The 22,290-nt window shown below is 37.3% G+C and overlaps 1 protein-coding gene across 1 annotated transcript in view; it reads left to right on the top strand.

The window, feature by feature from the left end:
• Nucleotides 1-22,290, top strand: part of CC2D2B (coiled-coil and C2 domain containing 2B) — a 90,625-nt gene that overhangs the window by 49,877 nt on the left and 18,458 nt on the right. Inside the window, exons 25-33 of the mRNA XM_081954079.1 lie at nucleotides 1,162-1,264; nucleotides 3,684-3,793; nucleotides 5,657-5,753; nucleotides 6,225-6,323; nucleotides 6,444-6,626; nucleotides 7,054-7,257; nucleotides 7,514-7,603; nucleotides 19,445-19,558; nucleotides 21,325-21,459. Coding sequence (XP_081810205.1) covers nucleotides 1,162-1,264; nucleotides 3,684-3,793; nucleotides 5,657-5,753; nucleotides 6,225-6,323; nucleotides 6,444-6,626; nucleotides 7,054-7,257; nucleotides 7,514-7,603; nucleotides 19,445-19,558; nucleotides 21,325-21,459 — 1,135 coding nt within the window. The remainder of the gene's footprint in view (nucleotides 1-1,161; nucleotides 1,265-3,683; nucleotides 3,794-5,656; nucleotides 5,754-6,224; nucleotides 6,324-6,443; nucleotides 6,627-7,053; nucleotides 7,258-7,513; nucleotides 7,604-19,444; nucleotides 19,559-21,324; nucleotides 21,460-22,290) is intronic.

Genomic DNA, 22,290 nt, shown 5'->3' with positions numbered 1-22,290 from the left:
TTTCATTTCCTCCAGTGCTACTACCCCATATTTTACTTATCCCCCACATTATTCAACTGATTCCTCATTTACCTTCCCCTGAATTACTCATTATCATGCAATTTCTCTACAGCTGTAGTATTCAAATTGTCATCTCAGAACTAACATGGTCTTCACATCCTTTTTTTGCAATTTCCATAACACTTTCTGAGTATTAAAATTAATTTCAGAAGTTTCCTGTTATTTTGAAATAGGAAACACATATAAGCAGAAAAATAGCACTTACTACACTACTGTCCAGTTACCAGCTCCTTTGCACCGAGAGAGGAATGAATGAATGAATGAGCAAACCTATTTATGCTCACTCCTCTTTTCCGTATTGTCTATATTGTTTTGGCGGATATGTCTGACTGCATCCAGCAACCTTCTCTACACAAATTTATTTGTGTTGTCCCACATGCAGGTTCTGAGCTAGAGCTAAACTTCATTCAGAAAACTTCTATAATTTGGGCAGGAACCCTATTTGCACACTCAAAGAGAATACTACTACTTTTTTTTCTAGACTAGAAAGAAAACTTGTATCAGATAATTTGGTCATTAATGCATTTATTAGCCCTAAATAAATGATTCTTATGCAATCTCTAATCATGAGAAAATATATGAAATGGAAGCATAAGAATATAAATCATGTTACAATAAAAGTTTCTTTGGAATGAATATGTGATGCATTTCTCGTAGCTTTGTTTACAGGGGAGAGTATCTAGGTAATAGTTTGCATTTATATAATTCCTCTATTTCCTGAAATTTCTATATGATTTATTGGTACAATGCGTTAAGAGAAAAACAAGTTATAGTGGAAAATAATCTTTGATTGATAGCAATAGAAGCAGTCTATTAGCAATATCCATGTTAAGCAACAAAATGAAAATGAAAAGTTTGCTGAGATGACTCTTTTGATTAGACTTTTCTAAAAGTAATGTCATGCCAACTTATATTTTATATTTTATCATGCCCCCCTACTGCATTGCCTTGTATCAGCAAATTTGAGTTACAACTTTTACTCAGATTTTCTTTAGATTAACAGTCAACGTATTATTATGCATCAATAAATGGGGGTTGTGGTGCATTTTAATGAGAAAAACTGGCTGAAATATAAATAATATTTTCTTTTAACATTGTTAGGGTTGCAGTTACTTATTCACCATCGTACTTACCAAATCGTATGTCCCGAGGCAGACATATTGCATTAGGTAATTCAGCCTATGCTGCTGATCTCCTCTCTGAGGTAATTATGAATTTTTTTCTTTTAAAATATGTTCCATTTTTCTCTCTCTGTGTGTGTATGTGTGTGTGTGTGTGTGTGTAAAAGAACCAATTTCCTAGACACCCTGTCATTACTTTGACACTTGGCAAAACAGCCAGTTGATTTAAAATATTACTTTGAATAAATAAAGACCCTTTACTTTATCCTAACCCTTTTCTGTTTTCAGACTCTTGGATTAGTTTGCTAATGTGCATGTAATTCAGTAGTGGGATTTTAATGTTTTCATTATGGAGGCGTGGGTTTTGGAAGCAGGCAGCAAAAATATAACGTCAAGGAACATAAAGGAATATCCTTAACTGGATAGTTTTTATTAATGCCATCTCACCAGAAGATGTGAAGTTAGTTCCTTTACATGTCTTAAGGAAATGCAAAATGTAAAAGACTTAGAAGAAAATGAAATTTGTGGTTAGAAAATGTGAAGTTTGGACCTGGATTAAGTATTAAGATTTTAATGAAAGCTCTAGGGAATTTTTAAAAATGTATTTTAACTTGGATAATGTAACAGTGTTTTTACAGCAAGACCAGGGTGAACTTTTATTCTTATTTTATTTTCTATATAAAAACATGTGGCTATAATATTTACTCAGGTTTGGGTGTCAGAATCCTGGGTTACCTACAAAGCACTTGTATGAAGTTTTTACACTTAAACTTTTCTATTTTATCTATAAATATTTGCAAACATGCTTTAATGATTATTTAAATATTATGAGCCCCCCCATATACTTTCTAGTTGTTAATTTCAACTGAATTGTAGTTTATTGTTTATTAATTTTTAATATTGTATTTTATTGTCTTGTAGAGCATAACTATATATGCATGAAAAATGAAATTAATATAACTGATAATAATTGATGGGGAAAGCACTGAAAATATCTGGAAATTGTGACATGGACAGACCAAAGTAGCAAGAAAATCTGAGCACTGATCCCTGTATTAAAAGAGAAAGTATTCACTTTATAATTGAACTGTGAGAATTTAAGGAAAACTGACTTAAACTGTCAAAGTGAAAATTAATTTGATGAATTAGAAATAAATTTAAATGAGAAGAACAATCCTTGAATGCATACAGGGACGTGCGGACATGAAATAATAGTATATAATATTATATACTACACACACACACACACACACACACACACACACACACACACACACACACACACACACACACACACACACACACATATATATATATATATATATATATATATATATATATATATGATATTATAATATTATATACATCCGTCCGGGCGCGCCCGGGAGCTGCGGAGGGCGGAGGCAGAAATGTTGTCGGCGCTCCCGGATGACGAAGGCACGAAAGCGACTGGGGAACGACGAGAACCTTCCTGCCTCTGCTGGACTTTGCGCGCTCCTCGCGACTGCAATATGCAGTTGCGAGGAGCGCGCAAAGTCCAGCAGAGGCAGGAAGGTTCTCGTCGTTCCCCAGTCGCTTTCGAGGACTGCGGAGCGCGAGCCAGCGGAGCACGCTCAGGAAGGTGGGGAATGGGATCACGTGTGCTGGAGGCTGAGGCAGCCTGAGCCTCCAGCACATGTGGTCCCATTCCCCGCCTTCCTGATGACGTCACCAGCCTCACCAGCCATAAACCTCACCGCACGTCACTGAATGCATATGACATAATACACTACTTGGGGCATGTATTGATTAGAAATTAAAGACTGTGGTTCTCACCCTCCCTTAGGCATCAAGACCAAGTGGGTGACTTTGGGCCAGGCACTCTTTGAGTTTAAACCTCCCCTCAAAGAGTTATTCTTATGAGAAGAATATGAACAAAGTATTAACTTGTTATCTAGACTAACCCATTGCATTATTAAAGTTAGGGAAAGGGGCTCATGAATTTTTGCAACTTGTCTCTTCATTAGGACAATATTTATCTAAAAACAGAACTGCATTGAAGTTGTGTGTGTGTGTGTGTGTGTGTTTGTGTGTGTGTGTGTGTGTGTGTGGTGGGGAGAGAAAGCAAAAGAAGTCTTCAGTGTGAAAATGGGCAGATCAGATCCAGGGTTATGAAGAACACTCCCCCCCCCCCCCAAGTGCATTCTCTGATATAAGAGGCAGTGACTTGGAATGTTGGTTAACTGCTTCATTGTAAATCCTTCTCCCTCCTCCTTCCCAGTTACACTGTAAGTGATTCTGTTTAAGAGATTGGAAAGAACACTGGAAGCGGCACTTTGCATTCTTTCTATACCTTACCATATTTTGCAAATTGTTTTAGCATAAGTAGAAACAGAATAGTACTGTGTTTAAGTAATAACTGCTTTTTGTACTGTCCACAGTGAGAAGAGAAAGAGGTTATGTAACTTTACTAACTGTTCTTCCTTTCCATTTTAATAAGGTATAACATTTGCTCTGTTTTAGGTGACAGTGCATCCTTTTGTAGAAGTTACATTTCAGAAAACAGTTTATCAGACTAGCACCGCAGATGGCTCTCATCCATGCTGGAATGAAGAACTTCAAGTTGATTTTAAGTGAGTTAACATTTCAACTTTAATAAAGTTTGTTTTAGTAAGAATGTGGCATTTAAATTACTCAGTAAAAATTCCATGTCTCCTCTGTGTCCAAATACTTCTTGCACTGCAACCAGTTCCATTTTCTTAGACATTGCATTGGACTTTAGTTGTACATTATCTGCATATAGTGAAACATGATCCAAAACAATGATTTCTTATTTATAAGGTGACCAACTGTTTTACAATGAAAAGGAGGACAAATAAATTGGAAAAAATATATCGTAAATAAAAGAAATATTTTATTCATTGCAACAATAATACACTAAAATATGATATATGCATAATAAAAACATTTGCAACATTTTATATTGTAATTATGCTTTCATGCCTGTTAATTATTATTAAATTGAGTACTTTTCCATTGAGTTAATATTTTTGTCAATGTATCATCTTCTAACAATATATTGGAAATATCTGAATAAAAAATATCCTTCATATTGAATTTTACGGCAAGTGCTGCAGCTGGAGTATCAACATTCAATCTCGATTTCTCACTTGTCGAAAAATCATTGGCAATTGAAAAAAACTCTTTCAACTGCTGTATTAGTTCCAGGGCAGCACAACGTAAATTGAACAAGTATAAATAAATGTTCACATGGAATATGTTCATTTTTGAAATGGCTGAAAATATCCACCCATCTTTTATCAATTTCAACATGTTGATTTTCCCATTGTATTAATTTTTCAGAATTTAAATATACATTCAGTCTTCTAATTTCTTCAAAGAGATAATTGTCATCTATTTTAATGTCTAGCATTTCTTTAGATAAAAATTCAACACAAGCTTCAATATCTGTTCAATATACTTGCGATGAAGTAAAAAAAACACCATTAAAAACTGTTTAATAAAACGTGAATTGTACTTACCTCTGTATAATTGAATATTCACTGAGAAAGAAATAATTACTGTGAGTCATTTAATTGCCGACGTGCCGTGAGTCTACTGCGTGTGTATGTGCCGTGTTGTGTTTCGGTAAGAAGTAAACAAAGCCACTTGCACGCGGCTCTCTCTCTCAAGGTCTCCCGTGCGGAGCGCATGCGTCTCCTAATCACGTCTTATACCGCACTATACCGAGTCTTGACGAATTGTCATGTCAAATACAAATACGTCACATAACGCGCAACAGATTAGTCTTCAAATATCGAAAAGGAGGACATGTAGGAGGACACTTTTCGAGGGAGGACAGAACTTACAAAAGAAGGACTGTCCTCCCTAAAGGAGGACAGTTGGTCACCTTATTATTTATTACCTGAATGTTATGCGGGGTTTGCTGTATAAAGAAAAAAACAGGAAAACCTCACTTTAACAGATTATTCAGGGAACAGTATGTTCATTATATTTGATGTAATCTGAATCTAGACTTGTATTATTGGCATCAGTTTATCATTTTCCTCATTATGTAATTGTGCTATATCCTTAAACTGAGAGTCAATTAAAACAGTAGATCATTGATTCAAGATTATCTTTATTAAACTAAAATGTTATTGCAAATGATGCCATTTAGTCAATTTTATAATTATGCAAATTATTGAAATTCACACAAATGATAAATTCAAAAGTAACAGATATGAATAGTCCATTAAATGTTTATGTATGAGACTTAATATTTTCTAAATCTAGAAGTGATTTCAGAGTTTCAAATGGAAACATATGTAAGCAATTGTACAGAAGATTTAGAGTTTGTACAGCACAGTATATAGTTTAAATAGCATTACTATTTAATCGTGAATATTTTAACATTATTTTTTATTTGTATATGTTTAAAGTAGAAAAAATAGTACTTTTTTTATTTCATTTCAAATATTTGTTTTTTGTTTCAGCTCTCCAGCACATGATTATACCTTTTTAGGTCTATCTAAAATAAAAGACAACATAAATATTAGCATTTTTGATGAATTTGTGATTGAAAAGCATGAGGTAAATTGTGTATTTGAAAAAAGAATAAACTTTTAAATAAGGAATCATAGACTGATTTGTAAATAAGTGTAAGAAATCAGAATCAGTAGTTTTTTTCATTTTGATTAACAAATTGAAAGTTATCATTAAGTCCAGAATATAATTGTAATATTTCTTATTATATTGTTTAAGAAAAGAGGATGTTATGCATAAACGCTGTTCAGAATGCTCCACCTCATTATGTTCTTGATGTATTTCTTCCACTTCGATTAGTTAACCAACTAACTATTGATGGAGCATACTGACTTGGCCAATATGATTCACTCTTGTCACTTCCAGTTAGATTATTTTAATATTATATATGGGACTACTTTTGAAAACAATTCTGTATTTTTAAAATGCACATATGCTATCTTGCATTCTCTATCTTATATATAGATACATGCATTAATCTAAATACAAAATATTAATCCAAGTTATGTATTTAACTAGGATGCTTGCCCAAATAGTTGCAGTGGTCATTCTTACATAAGAAAAAACTGGCTTGGATCAATTGTGTTTCCTTTCTCTGCTCTGCTTGAACAATCTAAGGTAATGGAAAACAAGAAATATAGTTTTAAACTTGTCAGTATAATCCCTGCTAAGCAGCCATCCCATCAGATGTTTACTGTGACTTTATTATATGTATTTTTAAAATGTATGTGTTCTCAGATCTGTGGAACATTTCAGATAGATATGCCACCTGTTGTACTTGGATATACTTGGAGTAAGACATATGTACCCCCTAAAGAAGAATGTTTTGGGCAGAACCTGAAAGAATATAGCTTTTTAACCATCTTTGCCACTATTGAACCTCAGTTATCCTCTGCTGAAAATAATTTAGATCTAGATACGGTAGGCATTTGTAATTATCTTGTTTGGTATATAAGATATTTTCAAAATATTTTTCCAATTATAAATACTCCTCAATTTATGACCATAATTAAACCCCAAATTATGGTCATAAGGCATTTTGGTTGTATATTGAAGCATACGTGATATGGCAGCCATTTAGCAAACAGTCTGGTTGTTAAGCAAATTTATTTTACCCAATGGGCATTTTTTTTGGCTGGAAACTGGAAGTTAATGCCAGAAAACTGACAAAAAATATTGAGATGCTGCAAACAGCTGTAAAGTGAGCCAAGCACACAAAATTTAACCACGTGACTATGAGGGTGTTTATGGCTGTTGTAACTTTGAAATGAGGTCATAGGAAGGTTCATCATAGCTTCATATGTTTAAGTGGTTGTAAGTTGAGACTTAATTCTGAATATGTCTTTAGTTTGCAGATCATGAAGCAGAAACACCATTGCAAAGAGCATATATTTTTAAGCAAACATGGAAAGCAGTGTTTCCAAAGAGAAGAATAATGACCTCAGTTTTTAACAATCAGGGAAGGAATATTTTAGTAACTAAGTACATTAGCCCTTTGAATCCACCACAATTATTGCTAGATATGTATCCAAAAGATCCCAATTCAACTTCTGTGAGTATGATTTATTATTAAATAAAAACGTTCTGATTTAATTAAATATGGCTTTGAGGCATTTCAAATTATTATTTCTCTCTAGATTTTTCTGGTATTCCAATTAGAACTATTTCTTTACATTTCTTAATGAATATAAAAAGTATAATACAATGAATAAATAATTAATGGATATTGTAATTCCAAATAAAACAAATCAGACAGATTTACTGATTTGATTTCCTGCTGACTGGATTTCACCTTATTTATTTTCTAGGACCTTATATCACGATTCGTATCTTTAATTCCTTGTATAGCAGATACAGTGGATGAAAATAATGATGTTGATGTGTGGATGACATCAGAGGTAATGCCAAATTTCATAGTAATACTGCTCTGCTGATTTTTAAAAAATGGTTTTATTTTTATGTAATTTGCAATGATAGCCTCTAAAGTATTTATATGGAGGTGAGATATAAATGTGTTGTTCTTATACTTTTTTCGCTTAGGACTTCTTCACACTTTTAAAAATTATGGAGGACCCCAAAAGACTTTTTGTTTATATAGATTATATTTATGAATATTTACCATATTAAAAATTAAAACTGATGAATTTGCTGCCACTACATCTCATAATTGTTTAATGGGACTTTAATAATGTGTTATTTTTCATATAGACTGGCAAATCATTTTTGATTTTGTTGCTGTTTTGTTAATTGTAATGTTGTTTGTTCTATTCTGAATTTAACTCTAAGTTATAGAGTTGAATGATAAAAAAACCAGTTTGATCCAAGAGTGGAGCTAGGAAAAGAAAAAAAAATGACTGATGTGGTACTTGTGATCTGGTGAAAGACTTAAATGTCATGCTGCTTTATCAGTTTACAAAAAATAGTTAACTTGAATGATAAAATGCCAGGAATGAGTTTTTCTGCAGAGGGGAAGATATTCTTAGAAATTGTTCTCACTTACTCTGATATGCAATAATACAAAAAGAAGTAGAAACTGACACCCTAATAAAGAGCACTGTTTCCAGATTTGTTTCTGTCTTATTCTGAGATAGGATATATCACCCATAGCTCACTAGCTTTTCTTCTCATGTTTCATACAGTTAACACCTACCTCTATCTTCTTAGCATTCTTTCTATCCTTAAAACCATTTTTCTCTTTTGATGAAGAACAAGTTCTTTAAAGCTTTGTGTGCACTGTATCTAGTGCTGAGGAGCAAGAAAGCCCAGAAGGTTCTCAGATGAGGAAGAATCCACCCAAACCCAGAAGAGTGGAAAAAAATAATTGGCTATGGAACCAAGTCCTCCCAATGTCAGGGCATTTTCTCTATCTGACATCAAAATATTAGTTCTTTCTTTTCTCTATTGCTAAGTCTTAATAGCAGAGAGCCAACATCCCTCCCCAGAGAGGGTAGAGGTTTCTGGAAATATAGCAAAGATAATCATCTGGACTTCACACATCATTATAGGGAGCATATTAAAGTTCTTCTACATCAAACCTTATTAGATTAGAAAAATTATAATTAAAAACAAGGCTTCAAATTACTTCCTCACAGATTACAAAATACCGGTACTATATTTCTAGCAATTGCTTTGTCATTTTCTGAATAGTTTTCTTCCCAGCACAAAATTCTTATCAAGTATTCATTTTAGAAAAGAGATGGAATTTTAATCAATTGCTTGAAGTAATTCTCCCATCCATCTATTCCTGTTTTTTCTTGTTTTTCAGTAAGTACATTCAAATATTTCAAAATGTCCAACATGGTTTTAACATTATCTTGCAACTGTCTTCTAGGTAAAAACTCAAATTGATCCTCATGAATAAAATCTTGCAAAATCATCTTCAATCTTCAACTTAAATCATCGTAAAAAACCGATCTTGTCCCTTTTTAGGTTTAACTGTTATATTAACTCTTTCCAAGTCTCTGGCATCTTTCCCCTCTTTCCACCCTTTCCTTCCTGTAGAACAGTGGTTCCCAAAGGGGCGGTAGGATGACTTAGGGGGGCGCTAAGAGGTAAGGGGGGGACACAGGCGGCAGAGAAGGAGCCACGCTGAGCCTACAGCTTTAGCTGGCCAGCCTGCCATAAATTCCCTTTCTTCGTTGATCTACTTGATACTACCACTGCTGCTTCTCGTTGCTGCTGCTGTCCGCCGTGGCGACTTAAGCAACAGCAGAATCGATCCTAACTACCAGCAGCCTCAACCACCACCCAGCAAAAGAGAGAGAGAGAGAGAGGAAAAACAGAGAGCGCGCAACCGAGCAGAGGAGGGGGAGGGAGTCGAAACAACTAAATAGGAAGACAGCGAGCCGCTCCCACGCGGTGGCTAGGCACACGCCGCTCAGGGCTTTCCCCCCCCTCTCCGGACCAAGCACCACGGCTCAGAACATGCATGCTCCCTGAGCCCACCGCAGACATGGGCTGCTTCAATCCTCCCCCCTCCCCATTTAGAAATGCGAAGAATAGAAATGCGAAGAATAAATCCTGTCAAATGGTTGCTTCTGGCCTCTTGCACACAGCACATTCCTCGAGGTAGCCAGTCAGTCGGCGCACGCTCCATCGATCCGCGTGCTGTGTGCCAAGGGTGGCAGTATCCAGTTCTGCAGGCAGGGAACCCTCTTTTCTGCGGGCACACAAAGGCGATCCCGGGACCTGGGGATCCCCATATGTGCATGTGGCAACTAAAATCCTCCGGCGACACAAAAAAGGGATGGTGGGTGGTGTTCCTTGGGTGGGAAGGGGGAAGTGGGGCCAAAGGGAATTTTGACATGGGTGACGACGAAACAAGTTTTGCATGAACTCCAGGGGCAAACTGGTAGGAAACCGACCGCTCTTTTAAGTGTCTTTTAAGACAAACTATCACCCAAAACTACTGGAAACTAGAGCAGTGGTTAATGCCACCGAAAAGGCTCCTGATACTGTAATAGGAGAGGAGAGGAAAACAGTTCTGATGCTTTTAGAGCAGTGTCTCTCAACCTTGGCAACTTGAAAATGTCTGACTTCAACTCCCAGATTTCCCCAGCCATATTCCCTGGCGGGTGAATTTGGGAGTTGAAGTCCAGACATCTTCAAGTTGCCACAGTTGGGAAACATTGCACTCTGCTAAGTGACTTAAAACCAGACATTGGGAATCTGGTATCACTTCATCAAGCCCATCTATCACATTAAGAATTTACTGAACAGTGAAGTAGTTACTAAATTTTACTGAGTTTACTAAGTTACTAGTTACTAAGGTTCTTGATAAATGACTATCAGATTTTGAAAACCTGGTATCACTGGATCATGTTCAACAATCTTGTTGAATTAACATTAACTAAAAAGTTTTTTAAATTGGATTTTGAATAAATGTGCAATTAATTGTTACAGTTTTGAATTTTACTGTTACTATCTTCCTTCCGTCGTGCAAACAGCCCAGTCACATGACCCCTCAGCCTTGCCCACCGGTAGTAAAAAAAAAATGAATTCCACCACTGAGTGGGGGGGGGGCACTGAGGATCAGTTTGTAGCACCAAGGGGGCGATGGACTGAAAAAGTTTGGGAACCACTGCTGTAGAATATAAACCATTTGTAAATGTTGTAAAAATTCATCCTCAAAGTACTTATAACACAAACTTGATAGATCATCTGATCCAAGCAGCTTTCCAGGTTTACTCTTTTTAATTGCTTTTGAAAAATTAGTTAGCATTATAGGTCCATTCATCATTTGCTTTTGTTCTTCTGTAATCCAGGGTAAATGTTATTTTCAAAGATATTCATATATTTTCTCCATTGGACTATCATGTCCTGAATAAAAATTAGAATAATATTATTATATAATATTTGTATAAATACGGTACAAATATTTGTAATAATATTATTGTCTAAATATTTATATGGAAACCTTATCTGTTAATATGGTATCTCTCTCTTGTAATTTCAATATCATTTTCTTTTCACTTTCTCTTCACAATTTATAAACCAGCCATCTCCCTGGTTTATTTCCAAATTCAAAGTTTCTTTGCTTTGTGTAGTTCAATTCTATTTCCATTTCTCTTATTGTTAACATCGACAATCCTTAATTATTCTTTTCTTTTTCTGTCATACAAAATATTTTGCACTTTCTTTTGCCTCTTCTTAAATTCAGAATTATATTGCATCAAATAACCTCTAATAAAGATTTTACTTTCATCCCAAGTAAATTGTCAAATCCGTATTGTTAGATTGGGTAATGGAAAGGCACAAAAGGCTAAAAGGCAACAACAGCTCTTTATTAAAGTACAAGTAAGAACAATCCAGCGAAGGTTGAGTCTGACAGCAGCCCTTTTATAGGGAGCTGTCAGACCCCTCGACCAATAGGATTAAATGTCTTTTTCCACCGGAACAGAGGACCTTGGTGGAAACCACTGTAGTTAAAGCAAGTATCTAACACCCCTCCCCTCTTGGATGGGATAATCCTACTCGTTACGTATTCATGCAGGTAGGTGGGCTTTTGGGTGGCTCTGCCAGACCTGCGCAGTTCAGTTGGAGGGTGTTCTTTGGACAGGTCAGATGGACCTGTTTGCTCCAGAGCTCTGCTTGGTGGAAGCTCCTGGAACCTTTCACAGGCCACGGCTGGAGCTTCTAGAGCTGGTTCGCTTGGAGCTCACTGCGGGCCTGCAATATAACCAGATAAATTTCCCGGTACCCTCAGGCTTGAGCTGGCTGTGGAAGGAGTGAGTGATTGCTCTGTTTGGGTAGGGCTTTAGCTAACTCGTGCAGGAGTTACCTCTGGTTGTCTAAGAGTGGAGTTGGAGAGGCGGCCATGGAGTTGGTCAATGTGCCTTCTCCAATTCCGACCGTCCCCAAGCTCTACAAGATAAGAATGAGGCCCGGTGATGCCTATCACTGAGGCAGGAATCCACAGAGTTCCCCCGGCGTAGTTGTGGGCGTAAACTGAATCCCCTACGCTAAAGTTCCAAATTTGCTTGTGGAGTCTGGGGGCGATGCGACAGAATAGTTTGGGTGTAGCCGGTCTAAGTGGGACCTTAGCCAGCAACCCATGAGAAGCTTGGAGGGGCTTCTCCCTGTAGTGGCACTGGGTGTGATATGCTGAATTAACAAATAGTGGTCAACCCGTGTTTGCCAATCTCCCGGGCCCATCCTAGTGAGGGCCTCTTTTGCAGATCTCACCATTCTCTCCGCCTGACCATTGGAGGCCAGATGAAATGGTGCGACCAGGGCATGCCTGATTCCCTGAGCTGCTAGGAAGGTCTCAAATTGCATGGCCGTGAATTGGGACCCGTTGTCAGAGACCAGGACATCGGGCAGGCCGTGCATGGAGAAAAGTCTCCATAGTACCTTGATGACTGCTTCTGCTGTGGTGGAGGTCATCAGGACTACCTCTAGCCATTTCGAGTAGGCATCCACAACTATGAGGAATGTCTGGCCATGAACTGGGCCAGCAAAGTCAATGTGCGCCCTAGACCATGGTGCTTGAGGACGCTCCCACTCCTTAGCAGGTGCCTCTGGGGGAGCTGGTCTGGACTCCTGGCACAGTGTGCATGTAGCCACCCATTCTTCAATCTCCCTGTCCATGTTAGGCCACCACATGTAACTCCTAGCCAAAGACTTCATCCTGACAATTCCAGGATGCCCAACGTGTAAAGTCTCTAATACTTCAATGTGCAGTTTGAGTGAAACAACTACCCGGTCCCCCCACAGTAACCAGCCATTTACAACAGATAACTCATCACGTTTGCTAAAATACATTTTGAAATCAGTCCCAACAGGCCCCTTGGGCCACCCTCTCCACACCCAGTTCAAAATTTGTTTGATGGTGGAGTCCTTTGCAGAGTGACGGGCAATGTCACTGGATGAGACAGGACCAGTCTCAAGGCAGTCAATGAGGAGGACTGGTGTATCGGGGGTAGGGTCAGCGAGAAGTTCAGGCAACGGGCAGCAGCTCAAAGCATCGGTGGATGAGATGGTAGGAGTAGGCAGCCAGGAAGGTGGTCCATCTGGTTATCCGCAGTGATAACAACACTGGGGTACGTCGGTCCCCAGCCAGCAAACCCAGTAGCGGCTTGTGGTGCGTAATTAGTTTGAAATCATGGCCATATAGGTACTCATGGAACCTCTTTACTCCGGCCACTTCAGCCAAAGCCTCATGGACCAGCTGGCTGTAGTTCCGCTTGGCAGCGGACAAGGTCCTATACTAAAAGGCTATGGGAGCCTTGGTTCCATTGGGCATGCGGTTGCTGAGGACGGCGCCGAATGGAGAAGCGTCGCAGGTAAGCGTTGCACCAACAGCCGGGTCTGACTGTATTGTACCAGAAAGGAGTCCGCCGACAAGAGTCTTTTTACTGTGGCAAATGCGGCAGCCTCAGGTCTGCCCCAGGACCACTTCATGTTCTTAGCCAGGAGACGGTGTAAGAGCTCAGCAACGGTGGCTTTCTGTTTCAGAAAGATGCTGTAGAAATTAAGAAGATCGAGGAACGCCTGCAGCTTGGTTTGATTGCGAGGTGTAGGGGCATCCTGGATTGCTTGGATTTTTTGGGTGGTCGGGTGAATCCCGATTAGGCACCCTAAGAATTCAATCCTTGGCACGTTAATTTGGCATTTTTCTTTTTTGAGACAGAGGCCTTTGTCTCTAATTCTAGTCAAAACTGTTCACAAACATTTGAAAAGTTGTGCCTCATTTGTAGCCGATACCAAGATGGGGACAACTCCTGGAATCCCCTGCAAAAGCTGTTCCATGACGCTTTGGAACAGTCCTAACACCGAATTGCAGGGAGTGACATTTGAATGCATCCCTCTGTGTCATAATTGTTGGGGCCTCCGCCGTAGCGCCATCTACAGGCAATTGTTGGTATGCCTGCGCCATGCCCAATTTAGCGAAAATTTTTCCTGGGCCTAAAGAATGTAGTAGATGCTATACAATGGGTACAGGGTAAGCCCTTTGTTGCAATGCTTTATTGATTGTGCATTTGTAGTCAGATTTGACAGGTGTCACTAAAGGGGTCTCCCAGTGTGCGTGATCAACCAGCTCTAGGATTCCCTGGCCTACAAGCTTGTCAATTTCCCTATCACTTTTGGGGCAAAAGGTACTCTCCTGGGTTTTAGCCTTATGGGGGCTATATTGGGGTCCAAATTAAAGGAGATTGGAGTCCCCACATACTTACCCAGACCGGTGCCAAAGACATCCTCGAACTCCTTAAAAATGGCTTCAGCGCCATTGTCTTTCAAGACATTGATACCGGTCACTTCTAGGCCCAGGGTTTCGAACCAGTCAAGCCCCAGGAGGCTCTGCAGGTTGCTGATGATGATCATCACTGGGATTTGGCCACTGAAATGCTTGAATTTCACCCGGAAGATGCCTTGGCCCACGATGGGGACCCTGTTTCCCTAGTAATCGCCTAGGCGGATGTCAGGGGTGCGTAGATGTTGTTTCTTCAGGCTAGGTATAGCCTGCTTGAGGGTAGACCATGGCATGATGGTCAGTGATGACCCAGTGTCGATCTCCATCTCACATGGAGAGTCCTCGATGAGGACTGTGACCTTCAGCTTTTTTTGCCGCCTAGTGTGGACTTGGCCGATTGACGTATGATAGGTGACTCTAGTGTCGCCCTCAGAGTGCCGTGGTGGCTTCTGCCAGGCCCCTTGGTTGGGCCTCTGCTGGCGGTTTGGTGTGCTTCTTGGCTGCCAGGTAGTAGCAGGGAATTCGCTCCGGCACACCTTGGCGATGTGCCCCATTCGCTCGCAGTGCTGGCAGGTAGTGTCGCGGAAATGGCAAGCCGATCTGGCATGGTCTCCTCCGCAGCTAGCAAAAGGCAGGAGACACGGTTTGAATTTGCGCGCCAGCTGGGTGCGGCTACTGCGCATGCGGCAACTGTCATCTTCCTCGCCTTCTGAGCTCTTGGCCTCTGCAGCCATGTGATGTACATGTGTACTCTTTCGCGCGTCTTGTGGAGTGCTTTGGCGCTGCAGAATTTCAGTGGATTTGATGGCCGATTCGGACGCCCTGGTTTTGTCCAAGGCAATCTGCAGAGTGAGGTTAGATTTAGAGAGTAACCTCTTCTGTAAGTTAATGTCCTGCATGCCGCAAATTATGCGGTCAAGAATGAGTTCGTCCAGGTCTCGGAACTCGCAGTATGCTGCGGCTTTTCGTAGTGCTGCAATATACTCATTGATCGATTCACCCTCCTTCTGGTTTCTGATGTTAAACTCATGCCAGCAAACGTGCTTGAACGGCTTGGGGGCATAGTGGGTCCTCAGCGTCTGCTGGAGCACGGACCAAGCGACCGATTGTAGCGGCATTGGTTCAGATAGGTCTTTCACCGTTTTGAACACTTCCCGGCCACAGTATCCGAGGAACATGTTCTTCTTGCGGCCTTCAGAAAGGCCCATGAGGTTGTTGGCCTCGAGGAAACAGTCAAACCGTAGCATATACGAGTCCCAGTGCTCGGTGACTGGGTCATACGGAGTCGGTGGGGTGTGCATGGCCATTTTGTGTTCTGAGGGCATTTTGAGTTTGCCGCTCAAAAATGGTTGCTCGAATCCGCGCTGAGCTCCGGGTTGGATGTACTTGCTGGATTGCTATGCTCTTTTTGGTTCGCCTAGTTGCCTTCCAATCCCACCTTCGTCGCCAGTGTTAGATCGGGTAATGGAAAGGCACAGAAGGCTAAAAGGCAACAACAACTCTTTATTAAAGTACAACAAGTAAGAACAATTCAGCGAAGGTTGAGTCTGACAGCAGCCCTTTTATAGGGAGCTGTCAGACCCTTCGACCAATAGGATTAAACGTCTGTTCCCGCTGGAACAGAGGACCTTGGTGGAAACCACTGTAGTTAAAGCAAGTATCTAACACGTATCATTTCAATTATTTTTAAAAAATATTTTAATTTGTTTTTGCAGTCCTTAGCAATATTATTTTTCTGCAAAAACATTTCATTTTTGTATATTTTTAATTATTTATATTTCACGTTTCTGTACTGCCCATCTCCTTTCATATGAAAGAAAAAGAATTTTCTTTTGTAAATCAGTTAGGATCTGAAAAACTCTGATAAAATCTATTAAAATTTATGAAATTTCAACAGTCAAATCACCTGAAGGGTAAATCATATCTGTTCTTGAAAAACATTTGTGTCTTTCTGAAAAGTAACTGTACTTTTTAAAACTATGTTTCTTTCATCTTCATTCATCAACCAACCACAATTGTCCATCAAATTTTAAAAAATATGGTAATTTATCCTCAATAATTTAATATTTTTTCAGAAGTCTTATCCTGTTGAAGAAAACCACTCCATTAATCTATGAATGAAGATAAATTAAGCATAAATCCCAGAATTATTGTTTTAATGCTATATAACTTCTACTCCAACAAACCTGCTATGTTAATCAGTTAATACAAATTGTGTGTTCAGTTGAGGATTAATGTACAAAGCAACTCCATTTCTCTTTTTAATATCTGCTGAAATAAATTCTTCACTCAAAGTTTTATAGGTCAAATATTTTATATCTTTTTATTGTTATTATTCTCTTCTAGGCAAATTGCTTTAATTTTTTTTCAAATAATATATATATATATTCTTTTTTTGAAGAGCATTTGCTTCATTTATATTCCATGTAAAACAATTGCAATCCATAATTAGTTAAAAAAGTTAGAAAACTCCAAATCTGTAGTACCTATTTCAGTATCATCTTTTTCCAATTCCCATTGCGTCTGTTGTGACTGCTGTGAAATTCTTTCTATGATTTCTATTTCTGTTTCCTCCAATTCTTCTTTATATCTTTCTAAAAACATTCCTTGCCTTTTGAATAGTCAAATCTGATTCTTTGCTCTTTGAAAGTAAAAATTACAATTTATCCCATTGTAAGTGAGGTTTTTTTCCGTTTTAATTTAACCAAAAGGGAATATTATTTCTTCTTATACAAAATTCAGTTGGGAAGCTCTTTCCCATAATTGTTGGGAAACAATTATATCAGTATTACCCATTTTCAATATTGTATTCAAAAATAAGGTTGTCATAAAAGAATTTGAAGAATTCAAATGAAAGAGAGGCTATTGTTAGAAAGGAATATGAGGTTTCTGTTGTGGTTATTAGGATTTTCTCAATATCCCAAAGGTGCTTTTTCAAAAGGCAACTGGACTTTGTTTTTCCTTGAAGATTTTTCACTTCTCATCCAAGGTTTTCTCAATAGTGCTATTTCTTCCATAATAGGAAGAACTTTGTTAATCTTGACCGGAGATCTACACAAAGAAAGGCCTTTGATCACACTTAGTTTTGACAATGGATAATAAGTGAGTTATGATTCAGCTTTTGTGACTAATGCTAGTTCAAACATATCCAGTTTATTCTGGATATGGCTTTTAGTTCAAAATCTTCATTTCTTTCTTTGTTAGATTTTTTAAAGACATCCTTTGTAAATGGCCAGGATATAGATCTTTCAAAAATAAAGCATTTACAATCTTGCAAAGGAGACAATTTAAGCAGCAGTAAAATGGAAGTTTTCAATAAAGACACAGTGTCTTCCTCACTGAAAATATTGTATAATATGAAAAACAACAGGCATAATGCCAGTCACCTACCAGTATAGACTTATAAATAATTGATGCATCAGTGAGGGTGCTCAGTAACAGATCAGGGAGTGTTTTGCAACCAAAAGGATAGTTTAAATTTGGTGTCTTCAAAGTATTTCCAACTTTTCTTCAAGGTATTTCTGGAAAGAATGCTGTCTTTAAATAGCACAGACATCAATATTTGTTGCAGGCCACCAAGGAGTTATTTTGTATCAAGTATATGTAGTATCCTGTTCAATATTCTTCATTATTCCTAAGAATAGAGATTGGAGATCAATATTGAATTTGGGGTGGGTGGGAATCAATTTATCAGATAAAGATAGTTTAGGATTAAGGACTCCATATCTTCCTGGTAGCCTACAGACCAAAGATTTCCTTACTTTTGACAGTCCTCCAGATGAATTCACATGCCAATCTAACTTCTTTATTATCATTTTTTTTGCATATTAGATGCAATTCAAAGCCTTCTCCATTGAGTTCTTTTCTCCATGCTTAAATTATTCACCAGCGTTTTAGTAATGTTCATAAATAATGAATTTGTGTAAATATTGGAAAGAGTAATCTCCATCTAATACCAGATTGGAGAAAGTACTCAATATGCAATATGTTGAACAACAAGACGAAGTCAGATCCAATCTAGAAAAAGCCTAGAATTTAAGCATGAAGTATTCACATATATTGATATTCTATATCAGTATTTTGCAGTAATCCTGTTGTCTGTGCACATATTATTTATTGTTTGTCTGCAAGCAAACAACAGAGGCAAGCTGCTCAGAGTCACTCACTTCATGAATTGAACTGCATAAAAGGTGTAATTTAACAAATAATAATAATAATTTACTGATTTTGTAAATTTTGTTTTAGTAACTTCCAGGTAATGGGATTAAATGCCTGGGATGCAGGGTTTTATTGCTATACTTGTTGTGAGTCTCACATGCACTCACCTTCCCCCCTCCCTTCCATAATGTATTGAGGATATCAAGAACTCATCCTCTCTCTAATGAAGCTGAGCAGAAGTTACCCTTATGATACTTATCTGCACTTTATTTAGGGAACTTTTTCAAATGCTGCTCGTCAGTTCATTAATAGACTGGGAGATTGCTTTCTATTTAAGTACATATAAATGGTGGCCATGTTACCCTGGGATGCTGTAACAATTGTAAATTCCTGTCAGCTGCTAAATGCCTGAATTTTGATGATGTGACCACAAGAACATTGGTTGTTATAGTCATGGTCATAACTGTGAAGGTCAGTTGTAAATCATTATTTTCACACTGTTTAACACTATGGTCGATACCTGTATGATATCATTGCTTGACCATATTTTATAGCATCTTCTTTACCAGGTTGCTAAGTAAGTGCTAGAATAATTAAATTAATGGGGGGAGATTCATTCATTGCTGATAATTAAACAACTTCAGCTCCTCCTGATATGATCTCAGCAAATGCTTATTATATACCTATTTTAAACTCCTTTCAGCTTCTGAATCTTGAAATATAGAAGAAACAATTAACATGGAACTGGGGCTGTTGGGGTATAATTTCTTTTTTACTTTTTGAATAATGTATGACTACCTGAAATATCTTGCTGCTTCTAAACTTCATAATAATAACAATTATGTATGAAGATGAACTTACATTAAAGTAACTATTTTTTTGTTTCTAGCATTGCATCGAATTGGGTGTTGGTAATAAAGAAGAACACGCAGTGCTTCTGTGTAATTATCTTCTGTACATTGGGAAAAAAGCCTGGGTATTATTAGGAACATCTGTGTTAGAAGTAAGAGCAAAATATTTTTGAATTAGCAAAATAATTAAAACTATGCTTCTCGGATATTCTAAACTACACAATGAGTGAAATTGTAAAGAAGATTGAGATTCTTATATGAGGAAAAGCATTAGCCCATATGTTAAATCAAGCAACTTAAGCCATGGGTGCTTTTAAAAATGCTTTGATGAGTTTCTTTTCAAACTGAATTGGTCTTGATTCATTAGTATTCACTAGCTTATGTGAATATGCAGTGCTTCTTGCTCAGGGATAGTGCACAAAGCCAAAATGGAAATTAATTAATTAATTAATTAACTTCCACAATGGAAGAATGATTAGATAAACTGATGGAACTTGTGGAGATCACCAAATTAACCACTTTAATCAAAGAGAAGAATACATCCAACTTTGTTTCCATCTGGAAAGGATTTTATGCTTGAGGTGCAGGAAAATGAAATTTTGACTTTGGGATTTACTTCTTACTTTATTCATGTCAGAAGTATCTTCAAATTATAGATATAGTGCTGCACGATGGGGTGAGCCTCCGTGACTTGCCCCAGCTTCTGCCTACCTAGCAGCTCGAAAGCAGGCAAATGCAAATATATTCATAGGTAACACTTTGGTGGGAAGGCAACAGTGTTCTGTATGCCTCGGCATTTAGTCATGTTGGCCATATATCCATGGAAATGTTGTCGGACAATACTGTCTCCATCAGCTAAGAAATGGAAATGAGCGCTGCCTCTTAGAGTCGGGCATGGCTGTACAGGGGAACCTTTCTTTAACATTCGACACTACGCAAGTAAAATGGTATAAAATAACTCAAAGAAATATAGCACCTGTAAAAAGTATGTACAATGAATAGAATTAAAATTAAATGACATTCACCCAGTATTGGGCCATGTCAACATCATTTTCTGTCACTAGCATGATTGGGATTTACTGATCAGACAAATTTTCTTTTTTATAGAAATGGCTAGTAGTATATACTGAGTATGCAAAGTAAAAAGTTGAGACTATAATGGTATTATGTTCGTACTACTATGCTGAAAAGTTCTTTTTTTCTTTTTATCTATTTACCCTACACCTCTTTATTTCCCCTTATCATCCCTCCCATTTCCCCACTATTATCATTTATATTTTATATTCTAATATTTACTAATATTATACTATAATAAAAAGAAATAGTGCACAGAAATATTGTACTGGAAACAGTTGCATAGAAAAAAAGAATACATTTGGGAAGTTGAATAACAATTACATATTTGCTGCAGTTTTAAAAAATAATTTGCCCAAAATAGTTGAGGGAACAATTACTTGCATGCATATTGTACCAACACAATTTCAATTTACACCGATTTGCACGTTCGGTTGATTCTTTTTATTTAATTTCAGATTTAAGACAACTCCATCATAAATATTAAGGATTTATTTCAGAACAAATTATTTCATATGCTTCCTATTTCAATAGAAAAGAGAAATAATTACATTCAATAATCTTGAACTAGAATGGCTAAAGATGGGAAACGGGAAATGAAACTGCACCATGATAGTTAGTTTGTTGTGTGTTGAAATTAATATTTGGAGAGCTATAGGTGTTCTATTTCTATCTTACATATGTCAGTGTTCTCGTTCTAAAACTTAAATCAGATATTTATATTAATGTACGTAAGGATTTTTTTTCAAAACAATGCTACATGAATGATTCATTAATTAGAAAATATAATTAAGTATAAAATTATTTATTTTGTATTTGGAATGAACAAACATTTTGCTAACAGGGGAAAGTAGCTTATGTTGCAACACAAGAAAATGAAGAATATTTTCTGTGGAATCCCCTGAGCGGCCACTGCTATAAGCAGTTTGATGCATTTTGCCCCCTACAGAGTGTTGATTGCTTAATCAATTGGGAAAATGTAAGTATTTATAATAAAATGGGTTCATAATCTATATATAATCCTAATTTATCCAAGTGGTTGGACATTCCATGATTATAGTATTATAATTAATGTGATGGGAGGGAGAGATGAGTTATACTGAACATTTCTGATACCTCTGTAATTTAAAAAAATCTAATGTAAGCAAACAGACTGCTATCCCATTGTTTCTAATTAAAAATTTCTTGGACAGCTCTCTCTGTTCAACCTCCAAACACGTTCAGTTGTTTCTATGCTCTCTTGCTTTAGCTGGAAGAGTTTCATTTCTCTAAGCTTTTAGCAAGTGTGAAGATTTGTAGCTGAAGTAATTGTTTGTTTTTTTGGTTGTCACAAAAAATAATTAAATTTAGAAAAAGATAAAAGTTAAAAGCTTTCTGTATTTTGCAATCTTAAAAGCTTTGTTATTGCTCTATGATGAAATGTACATATAAAGTACAACATGGAATGTACAGTACATATAATGAAAATCTAAGAATCAGAAAACCATTTTTCCATCACATCATTGGCTAAAGAGATCCAGCCTTCTGTTGTTAGAAGTCAAACTTGGTTACATTGAACAAATATTATAAAGTAAATTCTTCTAAAACATGACAAACGTGTACATTTTCTTTTAGAAGGTCTCAATTAGAAGTGAACTAAGAAATTTTCCCCAGCACTATTCTCTAATGCCAAACCTCCTGAACTGATATTACTACAAACAAAAATTTCTGAAACAAATTTTACATGAGAAAATGGGGAGGAAAGGGTTAATCACTTTCTTGTATGTCATATAAAATTATAGTTACTCTTATTCAGAAGAAAAAGATTGAA

Source organism: Natrix helvetica (genome assembly GCF_964273705.1).
Source record: "Natrix helvetica genome assembly, chromosome: 5".
Lineage (NCBI taxonomy): Eukaryota > Metazoa > Chordata > Lepidosauria > Squamata > Natricidae > Natrix > Natrix helvetica.
Note: the sequence above shows the minus strand (reverse complement) of the source record. Positions and strands in the feature narration are given on the sequence as shown.